A 23,457-nucleotide genomic window follows, 5' to 3' on the forward strand; every position below is an offset into this window, starting at 1 on the left:
AGGGACACGTCCATATAGTAGTCAGCAACAGATCCCCAGTGGTCATGAATGTAAGTTCCAGCATATGTTTCCTCCCTGCTTCCAGCCATCGGTGTCTAATGTCATTGGGACAATTCATACTTTTTGCCTCCTACAGCAATGAATTTCATGAGTGATATTGGTTGCATTAAGTTGTATGTGTGCTTCCTCTGTTGCTTCAGCAGAAAAAAGTGTTCCTGCCGCTGCACCACCGTGGTGCACAGTATTAGCCCTGCAATTTAGCCTGCACAGGGAGTGTTTGACAGATTGTTTGATGACTTGCAAGACAAAGCATCTCCTTGCCTAGTGAAATCGCTTAGCACTGGCGTTAACACCAAAGTGCAGGCCAGCTGAAGCTTCTTTTAAAGGGCAGGTTATGCTCCAGGGTGAATATGGTTGACACAGTTACACTAAATATATATTTTACTTACAATTTTATCACTACACCTATTCTAAGCACAACCTTTCACTTAACGGATACTTAGGACTTGATATAGACAATACTGACATATTTCTGACAATGGCATTTTCACAAGTAGCACTACCCATCCCATGCCAAGTTGGATTTCTCACCTTTGTGGTCCACAGCTTGACTGTCCAGTCAAATGATGATGTGACAAAGAGATGGGAGAAGTCAATTGGACCCACTGCCATGTGACAATTGATTCCTGTGACAGGTCCTTGGTGGCCTTCAAAAATTTCACCGATGCCAGCTTTACTGCAGGAAGAAGAGACATTTGCATTCTGAGAGTGATTTAACATCTGGTGATTTAATGTTTTCATTTACTCTTAGGTTCCTGTTTCCATTTAATCTGTAAATCTCTCTCCCCTCAGTAAAGTCATAGCCTGCAGAGATTTACTGCTGTGGGCACAATTAATGCTCAGGATCCATCACAGGGAGACATTCTCTTACTTCTTAAGACTTGCCTAACTCACTTTTACATACACCATCTACTACTGTAGCTTGAAATAACATTTATGCATAATTATAAGATAATTCTAAATTATACTATAGCTTATGCCTCTGAGAAAGTCATTATCATAAGGTATAACCATTAAAATAAAAATGCAGATATGTTAATGACTTATCATAAGCAATTATTTTTCTCTTATATATCTAAAATAACTTTCCACAGCAGTCAATCAAGTCACTAGGAAGCAAATTTTCAAAAAAAGTGAAGGAACTGTTCCTGTGATCAGGTATCACACAGTCATTACTTTGAACAAGGGGAGATGTGCATTTCATCAGCCTGAGGCTAGAATAGCTATTAGGAAGGAAAAATACAATGCTATGTAAGAGAGAATATCCACAGTTTTCTTCTTCCTGGAAGCCAATTGTCAGTACTGTCCATAGTGTATACAGAAAGTGGAATCATAAATTACCATCTTAGTTAACATTATAGAGAAATTGTAAATGGAAGAAAATGCATTAAAAATATCCACAGCTCTGGCAAGGCTGTGCCAGCGTGAATGCAGCGTATGCAAAGAGATGAGAAGCTGCACTGGAGCAAATGGGTCCCTCACATTGCTGGTGGTGTGTCCCCTCCTCTCTGCTGTTGGCAATGACAGCGTGGCCACCCCTGGGCTCCTCTGGCACCCTGGCCGTGTGTGCTGGAGCTGGGGCTGAGCTCTGCAGAGCCGCTGCAGGGCTGGGTACAAAGCACACCTCTGAGGCTGTCCCGTCTGTCTGCCCTGCACTTGGTGGGTTCTGGAGTCCTGAGAACACTTGTGTACCTGCTGTGCTTCAACACACATTTTTACAGAATAACATAGGGCTCTCCACTGTGCTGGGCTGAAGGGCACAGGAGCCTCTGGAAACAAAATGGGGATGACAGAAAAAAAGCTCTAGGAAAGACAGTCAGGAGCAGAAAAGGAGTGCATTGGTCAGTGGTCAGCAGGTTTGCTGAAAAAGTGGGCTAACCAGAGGATCTGACACCTTCATCCTCTTGTGAGGAACAAGCCAAGCATATTTGAAAGATCAGAAGTGAGAAATGCTCATGGGTATGCTTTATTTATCCCAGCACCCAAAGGCATTCAAACCATCAGCTGCCACATAGCCTGTAACTGTAATGCCTCAATAAGACACGTTTGTAATACTGTCAGCAATCAGGCTAAAATAAAAATATTTTAAAATAAAAATTAAATTGAACAAAATATATTCAAAATGGTATTTATACAACATTAGGAATGTGTAATAAAGGTAAAAATAACAAGAAGCCTTACAATCTTAAACTAGTGTATCGATGTCTGTTTGGTCAAGGGAAACAATAAAATGAAATGAAATGAAATGAAATGAAATGAAATGAAATGAAATGAAATAAAATAAAATAAAATAAAATAAAATAAAATAAAATAAAATAAAATAAAATAAAATAATTCAGAGAAATTTTCAAACTATTGAAGTGTGGGGGTGAGCTTTAAATGAATCGGTGAAAAAGTTTGTTCTTTACAGAAGCCACTCAAGCATCCCAGAGGAAGAAACTGCTACCAGAAGCTAACAGTGCACACAATTATCCTGCAGATTTACAGAGTGCAAAATAAGGAACTTGCAGTATTAAATAGCAGTCGTGGTCGAGCAAGGAAGGGATGTGACCACCGTGTGTGAGGGAGCACAGGGTACATGGGAGTGGGTCAGCCAGAGCTCGTGTGCACACCTGGCACGGTGAAGCAAATAAACCTGGTGGCAGCCCAGATCAAAGCCAAACTCTGTGACACGGCTCATGTCTGTACAGCAAAACCCTCTCACCCTTCTGGAGAGGGTGGGCACGTCCAGACAGCCCACCAAGCGTGGGACTGGCGGGGCTCGGTCCCCAGCCTGGCCTGGTGCCGCCTGGCCATGCCCTGGGTGTCCCTGCCTTGGAACCTGCCGGCTCCACTCCTCACACACGTGTGCCCATGGTGGCTCTTCTCTGATGTATGCCCATGGAGACTGAAGATGGAGCTCAGGATGGTAAAAAATAAAGCAGATTGCCATCTCTTCCAAGTGGTTTAGGCCTGATTACCCTGCAACAAAACCATCTCCTAGGGCCTGATTCAACCTGCCCAGACACAGACACCTACATCCCAACTAGCTGTCTAGATCTCTGGTGAGAAAGAGGCATTTCTGAGGTGCCAGTCACCCCTTCTTCAAGCAGATGTCTGAAAAAGGCAAGCAAAATCGAACCCTAAGAGCACTCATTGCTCTCCACAGGTGCCCAAAGTCAGGCGGTTCCTGTTCTGGCTGTGTGAAGCAGAACAGCACAGACACTGTTGATTCAAGAGAAAGAAATTAAACACACTCCACACACTTGGCTACCTCACGCCAACACAGGTACACAACCTCATTTAAGTACAAAATGCTGAACATCACCTTCCATGACGACAGGCTGTGTAGACTGTTCCCTCTTCACTGCCAACGACAAAGTTATTGACGTCTCCGGTTGGGAAAGCCATTCCGGTAACCGCCACTGGTTTGGACTTATTGTACACCAGCTCCATGCTCTCCTACCAAAACAGGTCATGGTTATTATTCTTCATTATTATCCTTTTGTTTGGCTGGGATTTATTTTTTTTTTTCTTTTAATTAATTTCTAAATGTTACACAGGGTAGCTGGAAGGGAAGAAGAAATAATTTGACCCAGCCAGAGGACTTTTTCTACACAGGGCATTGTGAGAAGATGCAGTGTCACATACTAGGGTGCACTGCTCCTGCCATTCCCTCCACTGTCTGTCACACATTTGAGAGTGGCTGGATGGCACTGACTGGTCTTTGTTACATCATCTTAAATCAGCAGAGATGACAGGTGAGAATTTAAAATCTAATGGTGCAGAAACTAAAGATAATACCTTAATGGTTACACTTTCCAGCCCCAGGCTCTAATGAAACATTCAATACCCTTATATTTACAAACATTTTTGAAACCAATTGTTTGTCAGGAAAGGCGTAATATCCTGTGGTCCTGAGGCATTTTTCAGAGCATGCCATTTGTCCCTTTGCAGAACAAAATTAAAAGCTGGGGTACTGTCACTACCACCATTTTAAGCACTGATTTTCAGACATTTTCAGAGGTAACCATAAACACTCCCTCTAGATTCCACCATCAAGCTGCAAAACAGTAAACGTATTTTCATTCTTTATTTGGTAGCTGTACTTCAAAGTAAGTCAGCCTGCCAATTTTTGCTATTGCAAGTACAACCAGCATGAACAGTTTGTGGCTGTAGCAAGATGCATATGCTTTGAGCAGATTTTGCACAACTCTTAACTTCTTGGTTGTGCAGCCTAAATGCTGTAATCCAAGAATCCACAAAATGGCTGAATGATTTAGCAATTTTCATTTGTACCTATTTAAGTGGGTATGTTTTCTGTGTTTAAAATGTCTAAGCTGCTATTCTTCTAGAGCCAAAGTCTGTAACATTTTTCTCAGAAGGGATTTTTCCTGTAGTTAAAGAAAGTGGGCATCCCCATGAGAGGAGAGGGCTGCAAATTCATAGAGAAGTACTTCTGCTTGATTTACACTTTTATTTGAAATATATTTGGTTCTATTAAAAATGCAAACCAAGACCTGGAAAATGCATTGGCAGTGAGATCTGGGGTGAGATCATCATTTAGTGTCTCTGTGGAGCCATGGCCAGATACCATGGTGGATGTTCTCCTCCCAGCGCCTACACCATGGCTGTACACGAGCGTTCTGGTTCTATCTTTGGAAAGTTTCAGACTGACACATATCAGCAACACTCTACTCCTCCCAATTTAAAGCTATGGCATAGAGCTTGACGTCAAGTCCTGTGCCTTTCTTTTCTAGATCACCATGAGCCGCACGCCAAACTTCAGTGTAATGTGGGGTGTGTTCCCATCCTTCTTGAAAGCCAGTTTTGGAGCGGGGAAGTTCCATCTGAGTGATGAAGTACTGGAACTGAGATGTTCACAAATCTCTGCTTCAGAATTTAGTATTTCAGTAACTGAATACATAAGGGTGGGATTTATCTTCTTGATGTTTAAGTGAGAAATTGGGGAAGGAATTCAGATGCCTAAACATAGATGTAATTTTATATGCCTCCACTTTTATTACGGAAGAGTGTTGGTTTCTTGTAGTCCCAGTAGGCAACTACCAGATCCATACTGTTGCCTAAGATGAGCATGAGCAACATGATCTAACTTTGAAGTTGGCCTCACTCTGAGTGGAGGATTAGATGGGATGACTTCCAGAAGCCACTTCCAGCCTAAGATTTGACAGTTCTGTGCTGCAGGGTATCTGAAATGTTATTTCATGCTGGGATGGGATGAGTCCTCCTCCAGAAGTACCCAGTCTCTCTCTACATTAACTGTAAAGGAAACTGAAATGACTGGCCTAGACTCGACACAGACGTAACTTTTAGATGGCTAAGGTTAGGATAGAGGAGTCCCACCTCTTGTGTCAACACTGAAAAGTAAATAATTCAATAGTACTTGCACATTAATACATGATTAATGGAATCATTAAGAGGAGTTTCTACATAGCCTTTTGAAACAAGATCAGATCGAATGATGTTTAGCAAAAATGATACCAAAGTATTTTTTTCCAAGAAATTATGTATAAAAAAATCAGTGATGTTTCAAAATAGAAAATGTACTACTCCAGAAGACAACACTTAAAAGATCCACAGATCTATTTCAGCATCAGATTCTTTGTTTAGTTTCCGTTATTATAATCACTAGTGGTTTGGACAATTTTCCTGGATTTCCTTTCATTTCTGATACAAAGAAGAGGAGCTGGGGCAGGGGGGTGGGGAGGGTGGGGGCAAAGACAATAGTAGCAAACATTTCAGAGGGGGAAATCAGTTCTAAAACTTTTAATTTGCATTGCTTGTTCCTTTGGCTACTGAAGGCAGGCAGCAAAGTAAGCTTTCTGACTGTGTGCCTTGGAAACCCGTAGTGCCTAGGGTGCATTGCAATCTAGTCCATATTTGTTAAACAATGCTGTAGAGTAAGTACAATATATACCACAGGCGACTTCTGTAATTACCGTACTTTAAAATGGATTATTTCATTTTCACTTGAAACTGACCTATGTATTAACGTATTACAATAATTACATGATTTGTGGTAAAGGAAATGGGTTTTGGCTCTTAGCAGAGACTGCTGGAAGCAAGCTGTACTCTTTCAAGTGCATCCATTGGTTTTAGTTTGTACAGGACGTGAGGTTTTGGCTCTTAGGAGCAATGTTCCATTAAGCAGGTATCCTGCTCTACCAAAGTTGCTTTTCCCCCCCCGCCCTGTATAGGTGAAAACAAACCCACCTGTGGAGTTGAGAGCATGTCCAGGCTCCAGGAGCACATTTTGCCATCCGTAGAGACGGTAATGAGATTGTGCGCATTCTGTGTTCCAACTACATTCACACAATACACCGGATGCTGAAAACACATTAACACTGGAAATCAGAGAACCATTCTCATATCTTCACAAACAAATTTCTAACCTCTCATATGCTATTTTAAAGAATGATTAAGTAGTCGCATTATGCCTGGAAAATACAGGACTCGGCTTTTGCCAGACATAAATTGTTTTGTTTTGTTTTGTTTTAATTTAAATTTTAAGAGGTACATTATGAAGGTGAAAATGTTTTCAAAGTTTCATTTTCCTCATAATACAACAGCCCAGTTGAGTAATGCTGTGAAAACACTGTATTATGTGGATGAGATTTCACCCAGAGGGACATGTAGCATTCTACTGATGGCTTTTGACACTGAAAATAACTGGCAGAAAGAGACGAATTGTCCAAATGGAATCAAAATGAAAACTTTATTCAAGAAAACAGCTGCACAAAACTTGAACTTTTCCAGAATTGGCTTGCATACTACATATTTGCAAATGTACTCCAGTAGAAAAACACAAAAAAGTCCATCAGCGTTCTCCAGCACTGACCAATATACCTTTTTAAATCTGTCATTATATATGTGGAGTGACAAAATTTAGGGTGTTACACCTGGTTCACCATAGTATAGTCATTCCATGGAGGCTGAATTCCACTCGGTATGCAATTCTGAAACTTGGCTTGTTCCTTTTCCAAGGAACCTGGTAACATTTTGAGCCTGAAGTGTCATCTGATATCTCATGGTGACATATAAGGGATGGTTCACATTCAGCAATCTCCAGAGTGAAAAATCAGTCAGACCAAACAGTAAGATTTAATTTTTTTTGACCAGTACAAGTGATAACTGCTGAATTAAGGGTAAGACATATTACCAAGTCAAGCAAAGAAAAATTATATTTCTCTGCCTCTTTTTCCAATGAATAGAAGACCTGTGTCTCCAGAAAGAGGAAAATACTTTCAAGTAATGCTTTCCTTATTTAAAGAAAATTAGGACCAACTTACAGGAGATCCACACAGAGCTTCTAAGCCAGCTCCATGTAGGGTTAGAAACCTGGTATTTGCTTCTGCCAAAAGGAATGGCAGAACTACCACTTATTTTAGACTAAGATCCAGCTGCAGGGCACCTACCCAGCCAGTAGGGAAAGGCAGAAATCTCCAGGGCACTGGCTAGTTCTCAGGTCTGATACCGGGGTGGTAAATGCCCCCTCCTTAAGTGCAGAAAGGGCAGCATCTGAACGCACCGTGTGTGATTGCGTGCACACTGAAGTTGCACTCAGCTATTGCTGCTGAAATGGCACCTTGTGCTCAGAGGCCACCTGCACACACCAGTAAGTCACAAGGCCCAATCTGATGCTGAGTTTTCTCTTTCTCTCCAGATTGCCAGGCACCTGCTTTCCCACAGATCATCAAGTGGGCCCCAGTCTGTCCCTCACATGTCTCACACTATTACCCTCGTACGATGGACATTCTTGCTGCTTAGCGGTGAGCTAATGACCACAGTGCTAAATATGATTAGCACACACTGATGTGTGAAACAAGCACAGTCCTATTTTTTAATGGGTGTTTGACTAGTAGTCCAAATGGATGGGGACAGCAGGGGTGGGAGGAAGCCAAAGCAAGTGGTGGAGTATCTAGAGTATTTAGCGGGGAGGGAGAGACTGAGCCATGTCATTCCAGCAGCACCTCAGTGTGCCAGGTCTGGCTTTAATCAGGGTTACCAGCCATCAATTTCATGCACAATAAAACTCAGGGCAGAAATGAAAAGACTTAAAGAACATGCATGAAAAAGACAACCAACTGTATGTAACAGAAAGTCTAAACAGGCCCCTTCTTTTCAAAGGGTCGCTGCCAGCTTGCTTTTATTTATTTTGGAAATGAAATCATCATGCAAAAGGGTTTTGTTTTAATTAAAATTTCCTGTTGTCCCAAGTGCAGATGTGTGGTGGGTGTGAAAGGAAATTAGTGAGTAAGCTGCGGGTAGAATTCTCTTTCCTGGTGAATCCAGGCAGCAATCAGTGAGACTAAACTTCAGGAAGGTTTAAGTCAGTGATAACAACCCACTCTAGCTGTTTCAAATAAACGAAGTGAGAGAAATAAAACAGAAAATTCCTTTTTTCACATATGGCTTAAGTTCAAATTTTAAAATGAGTATTCAACTCATGTATCCAACAGTATACAAAGTAACATTGCCACAGTTGTCTTAATTTATTTTTTTTCTTTGCATCTAGGATCCAAGCCAGCCTTTAGCAACCAAGACTTCATTTACAGTTTATTTAAGTGATTTGTGCTGGTTTGACTGCAAATTAGTGAATTTTCTTCGTGCAGTTAGAAATGTTTCTTTTTCATAGCTAGCTTGGTCATTATTTGGACTTACACAAGAGATAACACCCCAGCACAGAGTTAATGTTTTTAATTGCTCTGGTCTGAGAGCCAGGGACATTCTGAGTGCTCTGCCCACAGGTGTGAGGCACCGAGGAAGGGGGGCATGGATGGGGCAGAGCTTGACTGACATCCAGACTGATCAATAAGAGCGTTCCATCCATCAGCGTCATGCTCCAGATTTAAGGAGAGTCGGGATCTTCTTCTCACTCTCTCTCTCGCTTCTTTGCCTTCTTTGCTCGTTTTGTCAGAGCCAGGGGAGTTCTGCTTGGGACATTTAGTTTGACCTTTTGCCGTTTTGCAGAGGCCTCTGGGCCTTTCTGCCTTTTTTCCTTTTTTCTCTCTTTGGGATCAGCTGTTCGGGACCAGGTGCTGCTGCCTGGGACTGGCTGCTCAGAGTGGACAGAGTTTGTGAGCAATTGCATTGACTATCTTTTATATTCTGTTTCTATTTTATAGATATATTTACTAGTAATGTATTTGTATTTTGTTATTTTGTTAAACTGTGTTTATCTCAATTCAAGTTTCTCCCTTCCCTTTTGATTCTCTCCCCTATTGGAGGGGTGGCAAGGGGGGTGAGTGAGTGGCTATCGTGGTTGTATTGCTGGCTCAGGCTGAACCATGACATGATTCCTACATATGAACATAAAGTGCTGTTTTACAGTAAAATATGATCACCCCTTAAATCATCATGCTTCCTCATGTTAGACTGTGTAAACACGTATTTATACCAATTCATGACAGCACATAAAGTGCCCATCCACAACTGAAAGACATTTATTTATATGTCAAAAGCAAAACATCACATATTGTTCTATTGCAATAATAAAACCAGTTTAATATATAATTCCAGGAGGTACAATTTTGTCTTAAACGTTTTTTGAGTGTAAACAAATTACTTCCCATTAATCTTTCCTTTTCCACTAGATTTTGAGTCCCAGTTGTTCAATTTTCAGTGATAGTCAGCTTGCCACTTGTTTTCTGGTCTGCTACATCTCTAAATTGCACTTCCAGGAGAGACTGTTTCTTTTCATGCAGATTAAACAACATTACTGGTGAAAAAATGAGCAAAAACATTAGGGAAATGAAAAACAATGTTGAAGTTGCAACCCATGGCTCAGATCATTAGATTATTACATCATGATAGTGGAAATTTAGGGAACAATATTTGTACTGCCTGGCCCACTGAGTATGTCTGTGCACACCTGTCATTTTTTAATATAAGAGAGTTGCCATCATAATACTGGCCCCATGCTGAATCTTTTGCATTAATTCATGTGGGAGGGCTTCTAGACATTGTCTTTTAACTCCAGGGATTAGGTTGTCACAGTCAGCTAAAAGCCGAACCTTGATCTGCAAATTTCAAAGATAAGAATCGTAGAATTATAAAAGCTGAAGGTGCAAAAGACCTATCACTTCATCTGATCCTTCGATCTGCTAGAACAAGATTATTATCTTGTCTCTCAGAGTGCTTTGTGTAGTTCAGTTTCTTATGTTTCAGGAAATTTACATTTTTCTGCAGTCTCATCTCATATACTATTACATTTTTCACCTCCTTTCAGCTGTATTTTCTGCTTCCCACTCAGGAATGGTCCCAAGCCCACTCCCAAGATGAGATAATGTTCACCATCCACAGAGTATACCTTATAGCTCCTATGAAGAAGCTGCCCGAACCCAAACTCTGGAAGAGAAGAGCTCAAGAATGCACAACATCTTAGTGCAGGATGGACTGGATGTCAGTGCTATAGCAGAGTGAGGACACTTTAGCAGGCAGTCCAGGCTTGTCTCTTCCTCCAGCACAGTATGAGTGCTTTACCACAGACATCATCTTCGTATCACAAAGAAACTCTTCCTTCTCAGGCACTGTGCTGCTGCTCTGCCTGTGTACCTCTCAGACATGACCAGAGCTCTATGCCACCATCACTGTATCTGCAGGTACATGTGTGTGTTGGCAAAATGCTCTTCCACATCATTCTGTTGACACAAACTCCCCCTCACTGTGGAAGCTCCACCCTGTGGCCCTGTCTGGAGTAGGAGACCATGAGAAGCATTTGGGTATTACTCTACAGGGAAACAGAAGCAAACTGCCTCATGCTGTTCAAGGGCACCACTGTCCACTTACGAGACCCTATTGAGACCACCATAGGTGCCTAATCTGGTTCAAAAGAGAAGCTTGTGTACAACAAGTCAACAATAAATGATTGAAATTGCCTGCCATGCTGGACTGGCAGACACACAGTCCCTATAGTGACCTGGCTCTCTTTACAGGCTATGGAGAGCAAGAGTCACAGTGCCACTGTGCTGGGACAAAGGTGTCTTACTCAAGTGTTGTAACTGATCCTGTTGTCTTCCTTGGAAAGGAGAATGATCTCCTGACCTGACCATATCAAGTGTGATGGTTAAGCACTTACAGGAGGTGGTTGTACATCTCTCTCATCTATTTCTTTAACTTCAAGGGCCACACTTATGTTTTCATCTGTGTAGACACAACGAGGCAGCTCCACCTCCCTGCTGACCATTTCCTCTAAAGAAAGGATGAGGTGATTTTTATCCTTACCGTGTGAGCAGCAGCAGATAAGGGAGTCCTCTGAACTGGGGTGCGCCTGTGACTGCGATTATCCCACAAGACAATTTGGCCAGAGTATGTTCCTCCAACAACCAGGTTTGGGTGAAAGCGGGCAAAACAGACAGACATCACGGAGGACTGGAGTAAAACAGGTAGAGAAGAAAAGAGGGGTTACATGGTCAGTCATATTCAGTTCTCTCCTTAAGGAAGTATATTGTAATTAGCATTTTGTATTTTAGAAATCGCTGTATGAGCTCTATTCATATTCCTTGCACATCAGTAATTCTGCTAAAGTAAATAGGACACATGCAAAGAGCTAATTTTGACCCTAAACCATGTAGCTCCATTGGTCGCAGGGAAAATAGGGACCATAGGATGAGTCTTAGCATAATGCTAAAAACCTGAGATGATAACCTCTTCATAACAGTGATGGGAAAGTGATTAATTTCCAAAAGTGAGAACTTCAAGTAATAAGATACCAGCCCAGCAGAGGTTGGCATCCTGTCCCATGATTTCCCCTCTAGCTTTTCTTTTTGAGCTGAGTTTGTGAGAGACACTCCAAAGTTCACCTCAAGGTGTGCTGCCTTCACAGCATCAATGACTGATTATTCTGCTACAAAGAGGTCCTCTTCTAGTAGCAGAGGGAATCACACTTTCCCTAACACTGTTTGAGCAGAAATGAATTTTTCCTCATTTGAATGACAGCCGAGTTACCTTTTTACATTTTCTTTAGCTAGGGATGTGGAGGAGCTAGACTGGTGCAGCAGTTACCCTGGCTATCTGGTAGAGTGCCCCACAAGCCAATATGGAGATAGGTATCTATCCCAGCTACTGCCTTCCAGTATCTTTAACATAACATACAACATCTTAAGTCCTCAAGGGAACAGCCCCCAGAACCTTCATGTGTCAACAATTTATTCCTTCTAGTCCTCCATCCTTTCTAAGGAATTATTTGCCATTTTTATATAATTGGCCCTGGATGTTATGTCTTTCTTTTACACAAATTGGAAAGCAAAAGTTACAGCATTCATACAATTTCCTGAGAATTCACATACTAATAAATACAGTTTGCAAACAGAAGCAAATGTCATTTTTTCATTGACAATTTTAATGATGCTTAGAAGCCATAGAGAAAGACTTGAACTGCTGTGGCAATTAAAATCAGAAAGTTAAATTCACTGTTATCGGTCACATTCTTAAAAATGCATTTTCTGTTTCCAAACAGTTTTAGTAACAAATCTTTGTTATAGTTTAGTGACTGGGTATTTTGAAGTGGTGACGTTCCTCTGTGTGAACCCATTTTACTCAATGAAAAAAGGTTAACTAAATTACCATAGTTCAGTTGCATAAAAAGCATTACAGATATTTAAATAAACTTTGTTGAACTGGGAACACAGAAACTGCCAAACTGAACTAGACCCAGTCTCTGGCAGGGGTGGATGGAGTTGGGCAGATGTGTTGTCTTCTTTCGTTACTGCTTCTCATCCTGATTTCCAGTGGCTAGAGACTGGTTTGAACTCTTATACCAGAGATTTTAAACCTGTTCTGATAGGAATAGAATTAATTATGCTAACTTTTGATGTCTCTAACTAGGTTAATAAAAATAAAGCAAAATGTGAAGTTTAAATAGTTTTTACTGAATTAATGTGTCTTTCTGATATCTATAGCTAAATTAATTAGTAGACATACCTATAGCATAAGAAGTACATTCAATACATTTTTTTTTTTTTACCTAATAAGATTGCCAAGACAATGAAATAATCTGCCACTACCTTTTTTTCACCATTCTCTCTGGATTCTTGTGGCTGTCCACTTGACATCTTTGATCTCTTCCCTTCTTGACTAAAGCTTTTGCCTACATTTCTCTGATGTTATATGGTGTAGTATCTAGTGACAAGATAATTAGTATACATAATTGCCTATTTTAGTTCATATCTATCTAAGCGCTTGAGTGTAGTAATTATACCACGGTCAGTCATAGCAACAAAACGTAGCTTCCAAACACTGTTTCCAAAGGACTTATTAGTTTTACAGATCAGAAAACCCACCTCTGAGTAACAAATTTCGGTATTGCTAAGAGGGGCTTAGAACTCAGCTACAATGCAGCTGCCATCCGGTTTCCACAGATCCCCCATACATTATAATTAAAACGACCCTACAGCACATGTTCTACATTTTATCTCTTTGTTTAATGGCTTCGTGAGTTGTTTTAATCAACCCCTCTCATTCCTTATAACTAAGCTGACAGATATTCTTACATGAAGTGAAATAGTCAGATGATTTTAAAATAGTACAGCTCCACCGCTGTGTGCATCCCGCAGCAGCTACAAGGCTCCACATGTATTTTAAGAAACCCCAATTCAAACAGTCATTCCACAACAAAGTTCTCAGTTCGTCCGAAACAAACTTGTGAGACTCTGAAGCAGGATGAAGAATTCTGCCAAGTGGACAGTGTATTTTTATATGTTGTGTTTTTCATGGTTAGCATGTTTTTGAATTTAGAATCCCAGAATACAGTTGTATGGTCAGGATATAAACTGCTGAAGTGTGTTTTTCATAAAGTTCAAAAATAACCTACAGACATGACACGGACTTAAGCCCTCTGTGCTGCTTCTAGTTTTACGTATCGCTCCAGAGTAACTCGCATTCTTCAACTGATGAAACATATACATCCTTTTATTTATGCTGATATTATTTTTCTACCAAGGAATAAACTTATGTCAAATATTAGAATTTAACAATTTAAGGATTCCACTCCATAGCACTTAATAAAGTGATTATTTTCTTAAAGTTAATGGCAGTACTCAGATGAGTAAGGGCTGTAAGATCCAGCCCATTCATTTAACAACTTTGAAAGCATTCATTTCTCAGCCTTAATGGGAGAGAGCAGCAGACAGGTCTCCAGTCTGTCTGAACATCTCTGTGCTCAAGGAGAGCAGCAGAAACCATTCCCTGTAAACTTCTTCTGCCTCTGGGCTGCCTCTTGTTTGTCGATTCAAGCAGTCTTGCTCCTCTAAAACAGAGTTTTGCCACTGACTTCAAAGGAGGAGGAACCAGTGCATGGTCAGGTTTTAAAATAACAGCATATCCCTCTTTGCACTTCTAACCACACCTTTCCAGGGAAATCTCACGGCACTTTCCAATAATTACTGTAAAGCTTCCCAGTTTTTCAGTTACCCATATTTTATACACTGTAGGTGCTTAGTTACTCATTGCAGGAGACAGAGGCAGCTGGTTTCATAGTATATGGCAACAGTGCGTAAAGAAATGCAAGAGGGATCATGTCAGAGGGCAATTCCAAAAGGAGTTTAGTGTACACAGTATAAAAGTGGCATTAGGATATAAGGTTCCCAGAATTATCTTTCTATGGGTGCCACAGAGCATCTGTGTCTGCAAGCTGTTGCGACCCACAAGAGACAAGAACACCCCCATGTTTGGTCGCCTTCATTTCTCTGAATTGCTCTGTGCAGTGACTCATTTAATCATTTACCTTAGCTTAATGCTCTGCTGTTTTCCCCCTCTATGTAGATAGAGTCTACTGGATTTAGCTTTCTCGATCTCTCCTTAGCTTTCTCAGCGACCCTACTAAAGAATTTCTGCTACTTCTGGCTTTGTGATCTTCCACCCAGGTTTTGTACTCCTTTATCTTTGTGATGGCTTTCTGGTGGGTGTCACCACGCTAGTGCTGCTGCCTCTCCCCCGTGTGTCCTCTGCCTGTCCATGAAGGTGAGCAGCTCACGAATTGCTGGATGAGGGATCCCAAATTAGCTCCAGGTGGGAGCACAGCCCAGGAAAAAGGGAGAGCCAGGCCTAGGCTGATAAACCTGAGATTTCTGTCTGGCAAACGAGCGATCCCACTCCCTGAGTGCTAAAGCTTCTGCTCCCAGCTGTAACACCAAGAACCACATTGAAAACATAATTAAGAAACAAAGCATGAAATGTTTGCTCTCTTATCAGGGCAAAGAGAGAAACGTGTCCAGCCCTTGGAGGGGCCTGCAGTCAAAGGGACAAAGTGGACACAGCCTGTAGGAAGAGAAGCACTACAGGGCTGAGGGGATGGTGACTTTGCTCAGCTGCCTCTGCCTCTCCTTCCACCCTCCCATCCCTCCCTCCCTTCCTGCTGATGCACTCGACTCAAACAGGCCCCGAGCCCTCTTCAAGTGGCTGGCAGAGCTGGTTTTTATTTTAGAAGTTTAATCCAGCCCAGATTTGGATTAATGATGGCATATCCCTTCAACCACAGATACACATGCTCATGACAGACAGTAATTTGGATTCTCCTTGCTGAGAAGCCTGACCTCAGTACCCACATCTGATGTGTGTAAGGCCCCAGAGACTCAGCTGTCTGTGCTCATGTCCATAGATTCAATGGCACTCTGCCCAGCCACCAGTTGAACAAGTTCACAGAGACCTGGGTGCTAAACAATAATGACTTTCAATAGGCAACAACTACTGCGTTCAGCAAGACCTCTTCTGCAGGAAACCACCCCCTTAGGCAGCGCTGCCATATTGGTGCCATATGCCTACACTTGACACCAGATGAGTCTCAAAACAATACTTTGTCAGTGGGAAGAAGTGATCTGAGGAGTTCACAGGCACTTCTAGACTCAAAAATACCAGGTTATATTGCAGCAGGCACTCAGGAAACTCCTGGGTAGATTTTCTAGCTGAGCAAACACATGTGAAAAAGCACCACAGTTTGTGGCATGCTACTATAGGTCAGCATAAAACAGACAACAGCGGGCAATAAAATTAACTGCTGCTGAGATTAAGAGGCAGATCCTTTTCCATGCTTGAGGGAACTGAGGGACTGAGAGCAGAGGGAAAAAGCTGTGGTACTGCCGCTGAGCTGGAACCATGAAAAGGTGTCAAACTCATAGTCCTTGGTCCATAGAAACCAAAAAATAGAGACTGGACCTCTGATGACCTATGCCTGCCCTTCTGAGGAATAAATTAATAAAGGCCAAAAGTACACATAGCATTTACTCACAACCTTTTGTTCTTACTCCGCTCATCAACATTCTAAGCACTTCCAGTCCCTCTGAGAGCTGCCCTATCTTCTTCTAGCCAGGCAACCAGGAGACCAGCTCTTCATGCTTGCATTGCTACACACACTTATACATGGCCCCAGAACAGAAATGGATGATACACCTCAACTGCAAAGGTGAATTAAAATCATCGTCTAGAAACAAAACAGCAACCGAGTTACTAAATAAAGCCCTTTTTTCTTGCCAGGCCGAGGACTGAGAATCAGCATGGAAAGTAGGGGTATCAGATCCGAATGCTGGTTTGTCTGGTTGAGTGCCCTATTACATCCTTTTTGCGCTACAATAGAAGGTGTGAGATACCTTAAATTCCAGGGGGACTTTGCCCTGGCTGTTGAGATACCTGGATTTGTACACTGAAACAACACTGTTCCTTCCAAGAGTCTTGCTTAATTTTAGTATCAGCTATTATGTATCTGGATATTTCTGTGTTTCACATAAATGTCTGATTATAATTAATAGTAATAAGCAAACGACAGAGAGGATAGCAACATAATTACAACTGTTTTTCCCACTTAAATTTGAAAAGGTACCTAAAACATGATTTATGTGTATGGAAACCTTTACCAAAGAGGTTAACTCTTAATTCTAAAAGCTTTAAATGTCAAGACTTCTGTATTTCTCCTCCCAACGCTCTTTCTATTAAACTATGAAATAACATCTGAAAGATTTTGTGCTAGATATTATTTGTCATACCATCCAAAATTCATCTTCTACTAAAAATAAAATAAAAGCAGTTGACATCTTTCACATATTTAAAAAATAAAAGAAAAAAAAAACACCAAACAAACACTTCTTCAAACCAAATGTCTGAAGCTTGTTTAATTAAAAAAGGGAAGTTTATGCTTGGTTATGGTGTGTGTCGACATCTATCCCTTTGATTTACTGGAGTATGGACTGGAAAGAACAGATTGCTTTATTCAAGAGAAAGAAAGGAAGGAGGGGGGCCCAGTGTGACAGGAAAGAGTGTAGGCTGTATTAACTTCAGTGCTTGTTAAAACATGAAGGATTAATCGTAGAAAGGGAGGGAAGAATTGTGAATGTCTCCAGTTTAGGATCTTCAAAAATGTTTGGGGATTCTAAGAATGTCTCACCCAACCACATGAAAGCTGCACAGAGAGACTCAGCCACACGACTGCTCTAAATCCAAAGCTGGTATTGCTCCACTTATACCATCAAGCCAATGGAGCTGAAATGTAGCCACAAATTAAATTTATTTTTATTGAAAAAGTACTAAGTCCTTAAAAAGAAGGAAAAGAGTATGTCAGGAAATGCAGCTCTTTCTTAGCCGAGTTTACAGGGTAGGTAACTCTGACATCTAATGCCAGTGCTGACATCTGAGCATTGCAGCAGCACCAGAGCACTCTGCCCAAGTCTGCAGAAAGGCAATACCCAGCCTCATGCCTTCATTTTAAGCTGGGCAGAAAGCTGAGGCTTTCTACTTTCAACTCTGTAACTGCAGGTTCAGCCTGTGTAACTACAAGAATAAAATAAGCAGAGGGAAGTCCACAAGCTGCCTTGTCAAAAGGACATCTGCACTTCAGCCCTTTCGGAAAGTGCATTTGCTAATATTCATTTGGTGGTGTTGTGATGACTCAGAAAAGCAGCAAAACTGCTTGCTGGATTGCAAAAGCAAATAAACATGATACTTCTCAAATACGATACAAGGAGATCCTGCCAGCCTCTAGCTATTGCAACAATCAATCAGTTTGGTAACCCTGAATTACTATACATATGTGCAAGCTAAGAATGCAGTCTTTGCTGAGTATCATACTTTGTTTGTTAGACTGATGATAAGAGAATTAAAGCCTGGAGAAATAAGGAGCAATTTCATAACAAGAGCAGAGAAAAATCGAGTTTTCTTTCCAGCCAGCTGCTTACATGCTAAGTACCAAAATTTGTCTGTTTTCTCTGATTAGAACCTGGCTGCTTATCAAATTGCAGGGTCAAATCCTCAACATGCATGTTGGAGAAGCAAGCACGTTCTTGGTTTATCTGTTTTATTTAGTTCATGATTCTCTAACAGCTATACAATAGCACCCTTAATTGTTTTGATGAAATTATTCATAAGCTTGAAGTCATGGGTCTGCACCACCCTTGCAGACCTGGTGCCTCAGGGCATGTGTCTGGGGATGGAGCTCAGAGACCTCCAGCCATCTCTGCTCATACTGCGGGCTGGCCGGAATTTAGAGCAGATAGTAGGTGCCAGCTCGAGCACGGTGCTCTCTTTGCAGGCAGCAGGGCTCACTGGGTTCAGCACAGTATTAGCAAAAGGCTTCTGGACCAGAGCTGCTGGCCACCAGTCAGCTCCGGGCACCGGTAACAGTGTCACTGTTGCCACCACCCCTGAGTAGAGCTGCCAGTTCTCTAGGACAGACACTGCTTTGTTAAGATGGGTTTGTAACAAATTAATTTCCAAGGCATCTCAGTCTGGTTGAGGCCGCTAGGATCAACCAAATAACAACATTACATGAAAAATTTAGTTGGCGCAAAGATCAGAAATGCCATTAGGTAAGAAGTGGTTCTTACACGGAAGAGTGTTCACTTCCTTTCTTGAAAATATGGGGCTGGTGGCAGAATGTTCCTACCAACTACCAGAAATCCTTTAGAAATAAGTCATCACCTACATGGGACATGACAAAACAGAAGTTGTCTGATGTGTTTCTACTGACACTTCTGATTCTGTTAACTAGTGGTTGCTGTTTTCATACAGAGGGAAAATCCAAGAGATTTTAGAAGTTAAAATCTTTGGTGAATAACAGCCTGAATAACTTTCTAGTGATGAAACCTCCTTAATGTTCTGCACACATTTACGTTTAGTCACTTTTTTTTTTTTAAAGCATCTCAATCAGAAAAGGTGTCTATCCACACACCAGTTGGTTGGTGAGACAAAGGTGTGTAGGTGCTGCAAAGTGCACTGGCAAATCCCATTGCCTGTCTTTATCTTTAGACACCTAACCACATTTGTAAATCTAGCTCAACATCACTGGAACATAAATTAATGTCTTAACAGCTTTGGTGTACCAGCAGCCAAAATTCAGATTCAGCAACAATCTATTCCCAACTGTATTTCATTGCGAATTCAGGGGAAGATGCGAGTCTTCTATTTTCAGCTTGCACACTATTTGCTATGGACAATGTGTACAGTTTTCCTTGCAACAGCAAATAATGTCAGGTTGCAGTTATCACCCCTCTTTTTTTTTTTCTTTTTGTTCAGAAAAGGGCTTATTAGACTGAACTTCTAATATGAAAGGGCTGTTTAACAGAGATAGCTACCCCAAATAAAGAACCCCATTACCTCCATCTTGCTCTAGTGTGACCGCCCTCCCATGGAAGTGGTCATGCAATCTGCATGTTAGCTTAATTGTGTTTGGGTTTCATCTGGACTCGGAAAATCAGTAAGATAAGTTAAAATGAACAGTCTGCAGTAATTCATGATGGGACAATAATGAAGAGAAAGAAAAGATTTTACACTCAGCTTTTCAGCTCCACTGAAATGCTTAATTGTCCATTCCCTACAGACTCCAAAGAAATATGCTTAGGGACACAGACTTTGCAGAATTTTAGGGACAGTTTAACTAATCCACCAACAACTGCTGTAGCAAATACCCCTAATACTATGCACTGTCTTGAAAACTATACCCTATGCACGAGCTGCTGTGTACATATTAAATTTACTGTATATATATATGCTGGTAATATAATAAAGAATGAAAACTGATGCTTCCCTAATTCTTTTTGCTTTTTCTTTAGCACTTATTTTGGCAAGCAGGGCAGAGATGGCAGCATTCAGTGCCAGAAAGTCCTGAAAGAGGCGAAGTATTTATTAGAGGACAAGTTCTCAAAAGCTATCTCTGTCTGCATAGCCTTAAAGCACTGGTTACATTTTCCTGCATTACTATCCATGCATGTGGATGGCAGAATAGATATAACAAGATTAGAGTCCATAGTAAAAAGAGGAAGAGTTCAGTTTAGCCTGTTTTGGTCAATCTAACTCTTTGCATTCCTGCAGGTTTTGGGGGGGTAGGAATAATGAAATTGCAAAATGAAAGATACGGCTTGAGAAGCACATAGGCAAAACATCACACAAACCAAAGCCTTCTCTATGTATTGCAGTTAGGCAACTCCAGGCAAAAGCATCTACAAAGGTTAAGGAATTTCTGCCTTGCAAGTGCCTGGGGAACCTGGCTGGGGTGGACAAGTCCAGGAGTTTTGGTCACTTTTTTGAATGACTTCTGCATATTTTCTGATATTATCTCATACAAAATACAAATACAGTCTTGTCACCTCAGCCCCAGGCTCACAAACTAGCCCAGCCATTGGTCTAAGGACTTAAGCTTCTTCTTCCTGCACACCTCTTCTCCAGGCAGAGTCTGCTTTCTGCTGGATCCACGACTTAGTCTCAGGAGCTAGACTCAAGACTCCCCATCTAGCACATTGCAAAAGTAGAAGAGATCCTCCAAAGAGTGAGGTATGGGCTAGGCTTGCCTGTCATTCTGGTGCCCTGGACTCTCCTCCACACAGAGAAAGCAAAACAGATGATCACTTGATGGCAAGTTCTGGAAATACCGGAGTTGGGCTTCACAGAGCATGCAGAGAGAGCAAATTCCAGACTCAGAATAGAAACACAAGTTGTTCTTGAGCTGTGGTGGTAGCTTGGTGGTTTCTATGGCAGCAGTTCCTCAAACCACGCATTCGATCAATCAAACTAAGTGAAGCCACAGCTGAATTAGAAGTTAGTACAGATGCTGCAAGAACAATTATATGCAGCTCAGCCTGTGAAGTTTGGCATAGTAGTCACAGCTCCTTATAAGAGAGTTGCAAATAAATCTCAAGTGTAGCAGTCAGTCCAAATCCCCACAATAAATGCACAGGCCATGAGAAACCAGGCACAGTCAGAAGATTGAACATATCAGACCAAGAACACTTTAGGGCCCCAGCTGGGGAAAGAACTATATATATGTCTACCTTTCCTTAGAAGTCCAGGAACTTAATTCTTCTAAGTTCCCCATGACTTCAGTGACTCAAAAGCACACTCACAGCCAAACTAAACAGTAAGTGCTTTCCTACACAGGCAATTTCTTGATTCAGGACATCTGAGAGCCAGTGACCTTTCAGGGAGGAAGGAAGGACACCCTGACATAAAGCTGGTTCTGGGAAGACTCTGTAGAATTAGAGACAGTCACAGCCCAGCAGACTTCTGCATAACCTCAGAGACAGGGAAGGGAAAAGGAACATGAAGTGCCAGACTCACTGGATTGCCAAGGCTGGAAGGCACTTCTGGAGACTGTCAAGTCCAACCGCTGCTCAGAGCAGGGTCAGCTGGAGCAGATTGCTCATGACAGTGTCCAGCCGGGGTTTGAGTTATCTCCATGGATGGAGACCCCATGACCTCTCTGGGCAACCTGTGCCACTACTCAGTCACCCTCATAGTAAAAGAGGGTTCTTTTAATGTTAAAATGCAAATTCTTATATTTCATTTTGTGCCTCTCTTCTTGTCACTGGGTGCTACTGAGAAGAGCCTGGCTCCATCCTCTTTACTCCCCCATCAGGTAGTTATACACATTGATAAGATGCCCCCAAGCCACCTTTTCTCTAGGCTGAGCAGTGCCAGCTCGCTCAGCCTCTCCTTGTATGAGAGATGATCTAAATAATCTTAGAGGCCCTTTGCTGAACTCACTCCAATATGTCCAAGTCTCTTTTGCACTGGGGACCCCAGAACTGAGTGAATCTCTACTTACTGGACCCCTCTTTACTTATCAAGGACCCTACAAGTCTTTGACTGAAAGCGGCTCTACCTGATCCTGGAGACAGGTCACCAGGAAGTCCTATAGGAGCAAAGGGACAACACTATCTTATTTTACTTGTTTCTAAGCAATTGGCATTTTGTACTCTATAGTCTGTGTCACTTGGGCAAACTTCTATCAGTTCACTGTCAAAATAATTACAGTAATCTTTTCTTATCTTTTTTATTTAATTGTAGCTTCTAGTGAAGACTGACAGGCTATTATATTTGCCCAAATCCATCACTTTCACTGATGTAACATTTATAAGTAGTGTCACTACATAATTGAAAATAATTTAAAATTAATTAAAGATTGCACATAGATGTGAGAATTGAGAGACTGAGAAGCACAGATAAACAGCTATCTAGTGGAAACACAGAAGATATCACAGGCAAGTGTGTATTTAAGAATGAGGATGGGAACACGCATTGCCTTTGCACCGTTCATGTCTCCTGTAGTAATAGAGGAGCACATCTTGCTCAAAAAACAGCTTGCCTGGGTCATCACTTTCAGCAGTGATGGGATATTTTTGTAATGCATCACTATCCTGCCAGGAAGAATAGATTTACACCAGACAACTCATGGCAAACAGCAGTTCTGCACAACTCCTATACGTTGTTAACTCAGTCCAAATTTGGCTTAGTCTATTTATTTACAGATGTAAACATGAGATAGCAGATGTTAACCATGTTCTTCTTGCCATGAAATGACTGGTGATTCAGTGTATGTTCATGAACAATACAGAACTGAAGTAGAATGATATTAGCTACAAAAATACTAAACGTTGTTATAAGTGCAATCAAAATGAATTAATCATAGATCCTAATGCACTCTGGCACATTTTGTTGTAGAGATAATGAAAATGCTCTGATCTCTTCAATATGACAAGTTTATAAAACTATATTGCTTCTTGCGTGTGGGACATTTGCTTGTCATTTCATGCTAAAATAAATGTATTTCAGCTTTTCTTCTCTGAAACTTTTCATGATAAAGACAATCCTGTTTTAATAACATTTCACCTGCTTTGTGAGAGTTAAATCTATGGTATTTGTCATCATTCATATTCTGTTATTATGTTACATAATGGATTGTGAAATTTTCACCAAACACTCCGAATGACTTCTTACAGGCACTTACTACTAACAGAGGCTCACTTTTTATAATCATCATTATAGCAACAGCAAATACAATACTATTATGCAGAGTAGTGCTCCTACAATACAAATTCCTGGGCAGTCTCTGAGGGCACTGATAGAGACTCCCCTTTTTGCTGCTTTCCAGAAGACTCTCTGCCCCACGGGAACATGTTGCAAGGATAATATCAGTATCTCAGC

At 41.3% G+C, this 23,457-nt stretch overlaps 1 protein-coding gene across 6 annotated transcripts in view; it reads right to left on the reverse strand.

The window, feature by feature from the left end:
• DYNC1I1 (dynein cytoplasmic 1 intermediate chain 1) overlaps positions 1–23,457 on the reverse strand; it is a 191,371-nt gene that overhangs the window by 40,441 nt on the left and 127,473 nt on the right. For all 6 annotated transcript variants that reach the window (XM_082043896.1, XM_082043900.1, XM_082043899.1 and 3 more), the window contains 4 exons: positions 11,284–11,430; positions 6,274–6,387; positions 3,368–3,501; positions 592–736 (listed from right to left, as the gene is read on the reverse strand). In XM_082043896.1, coding sequence (XP_081900022.1) covers positions 592–736; positions 3,368–3,501; positions 6,274–6,387; positions 11,284–11,430 — 540 coding nt within the window. The remainder of the gene's footprint in view (positions 1–591; positions 737–3,367; positions 3,502–6,273; positions 6,388–11,283; positions 11,431–23,457) is intronic.

Source organism: Streptopelia decaocto (genome assembly GCF_964273445.1).
Source record: "Streptopelia decaocto genome assembly, chromosome: 2".
Lineage (NCBI taxonomy): Eukaryota > Metazoa > Chordata > Aves > Columbiformes > Columbidae > Streptopelia > Streptopelia decaocto.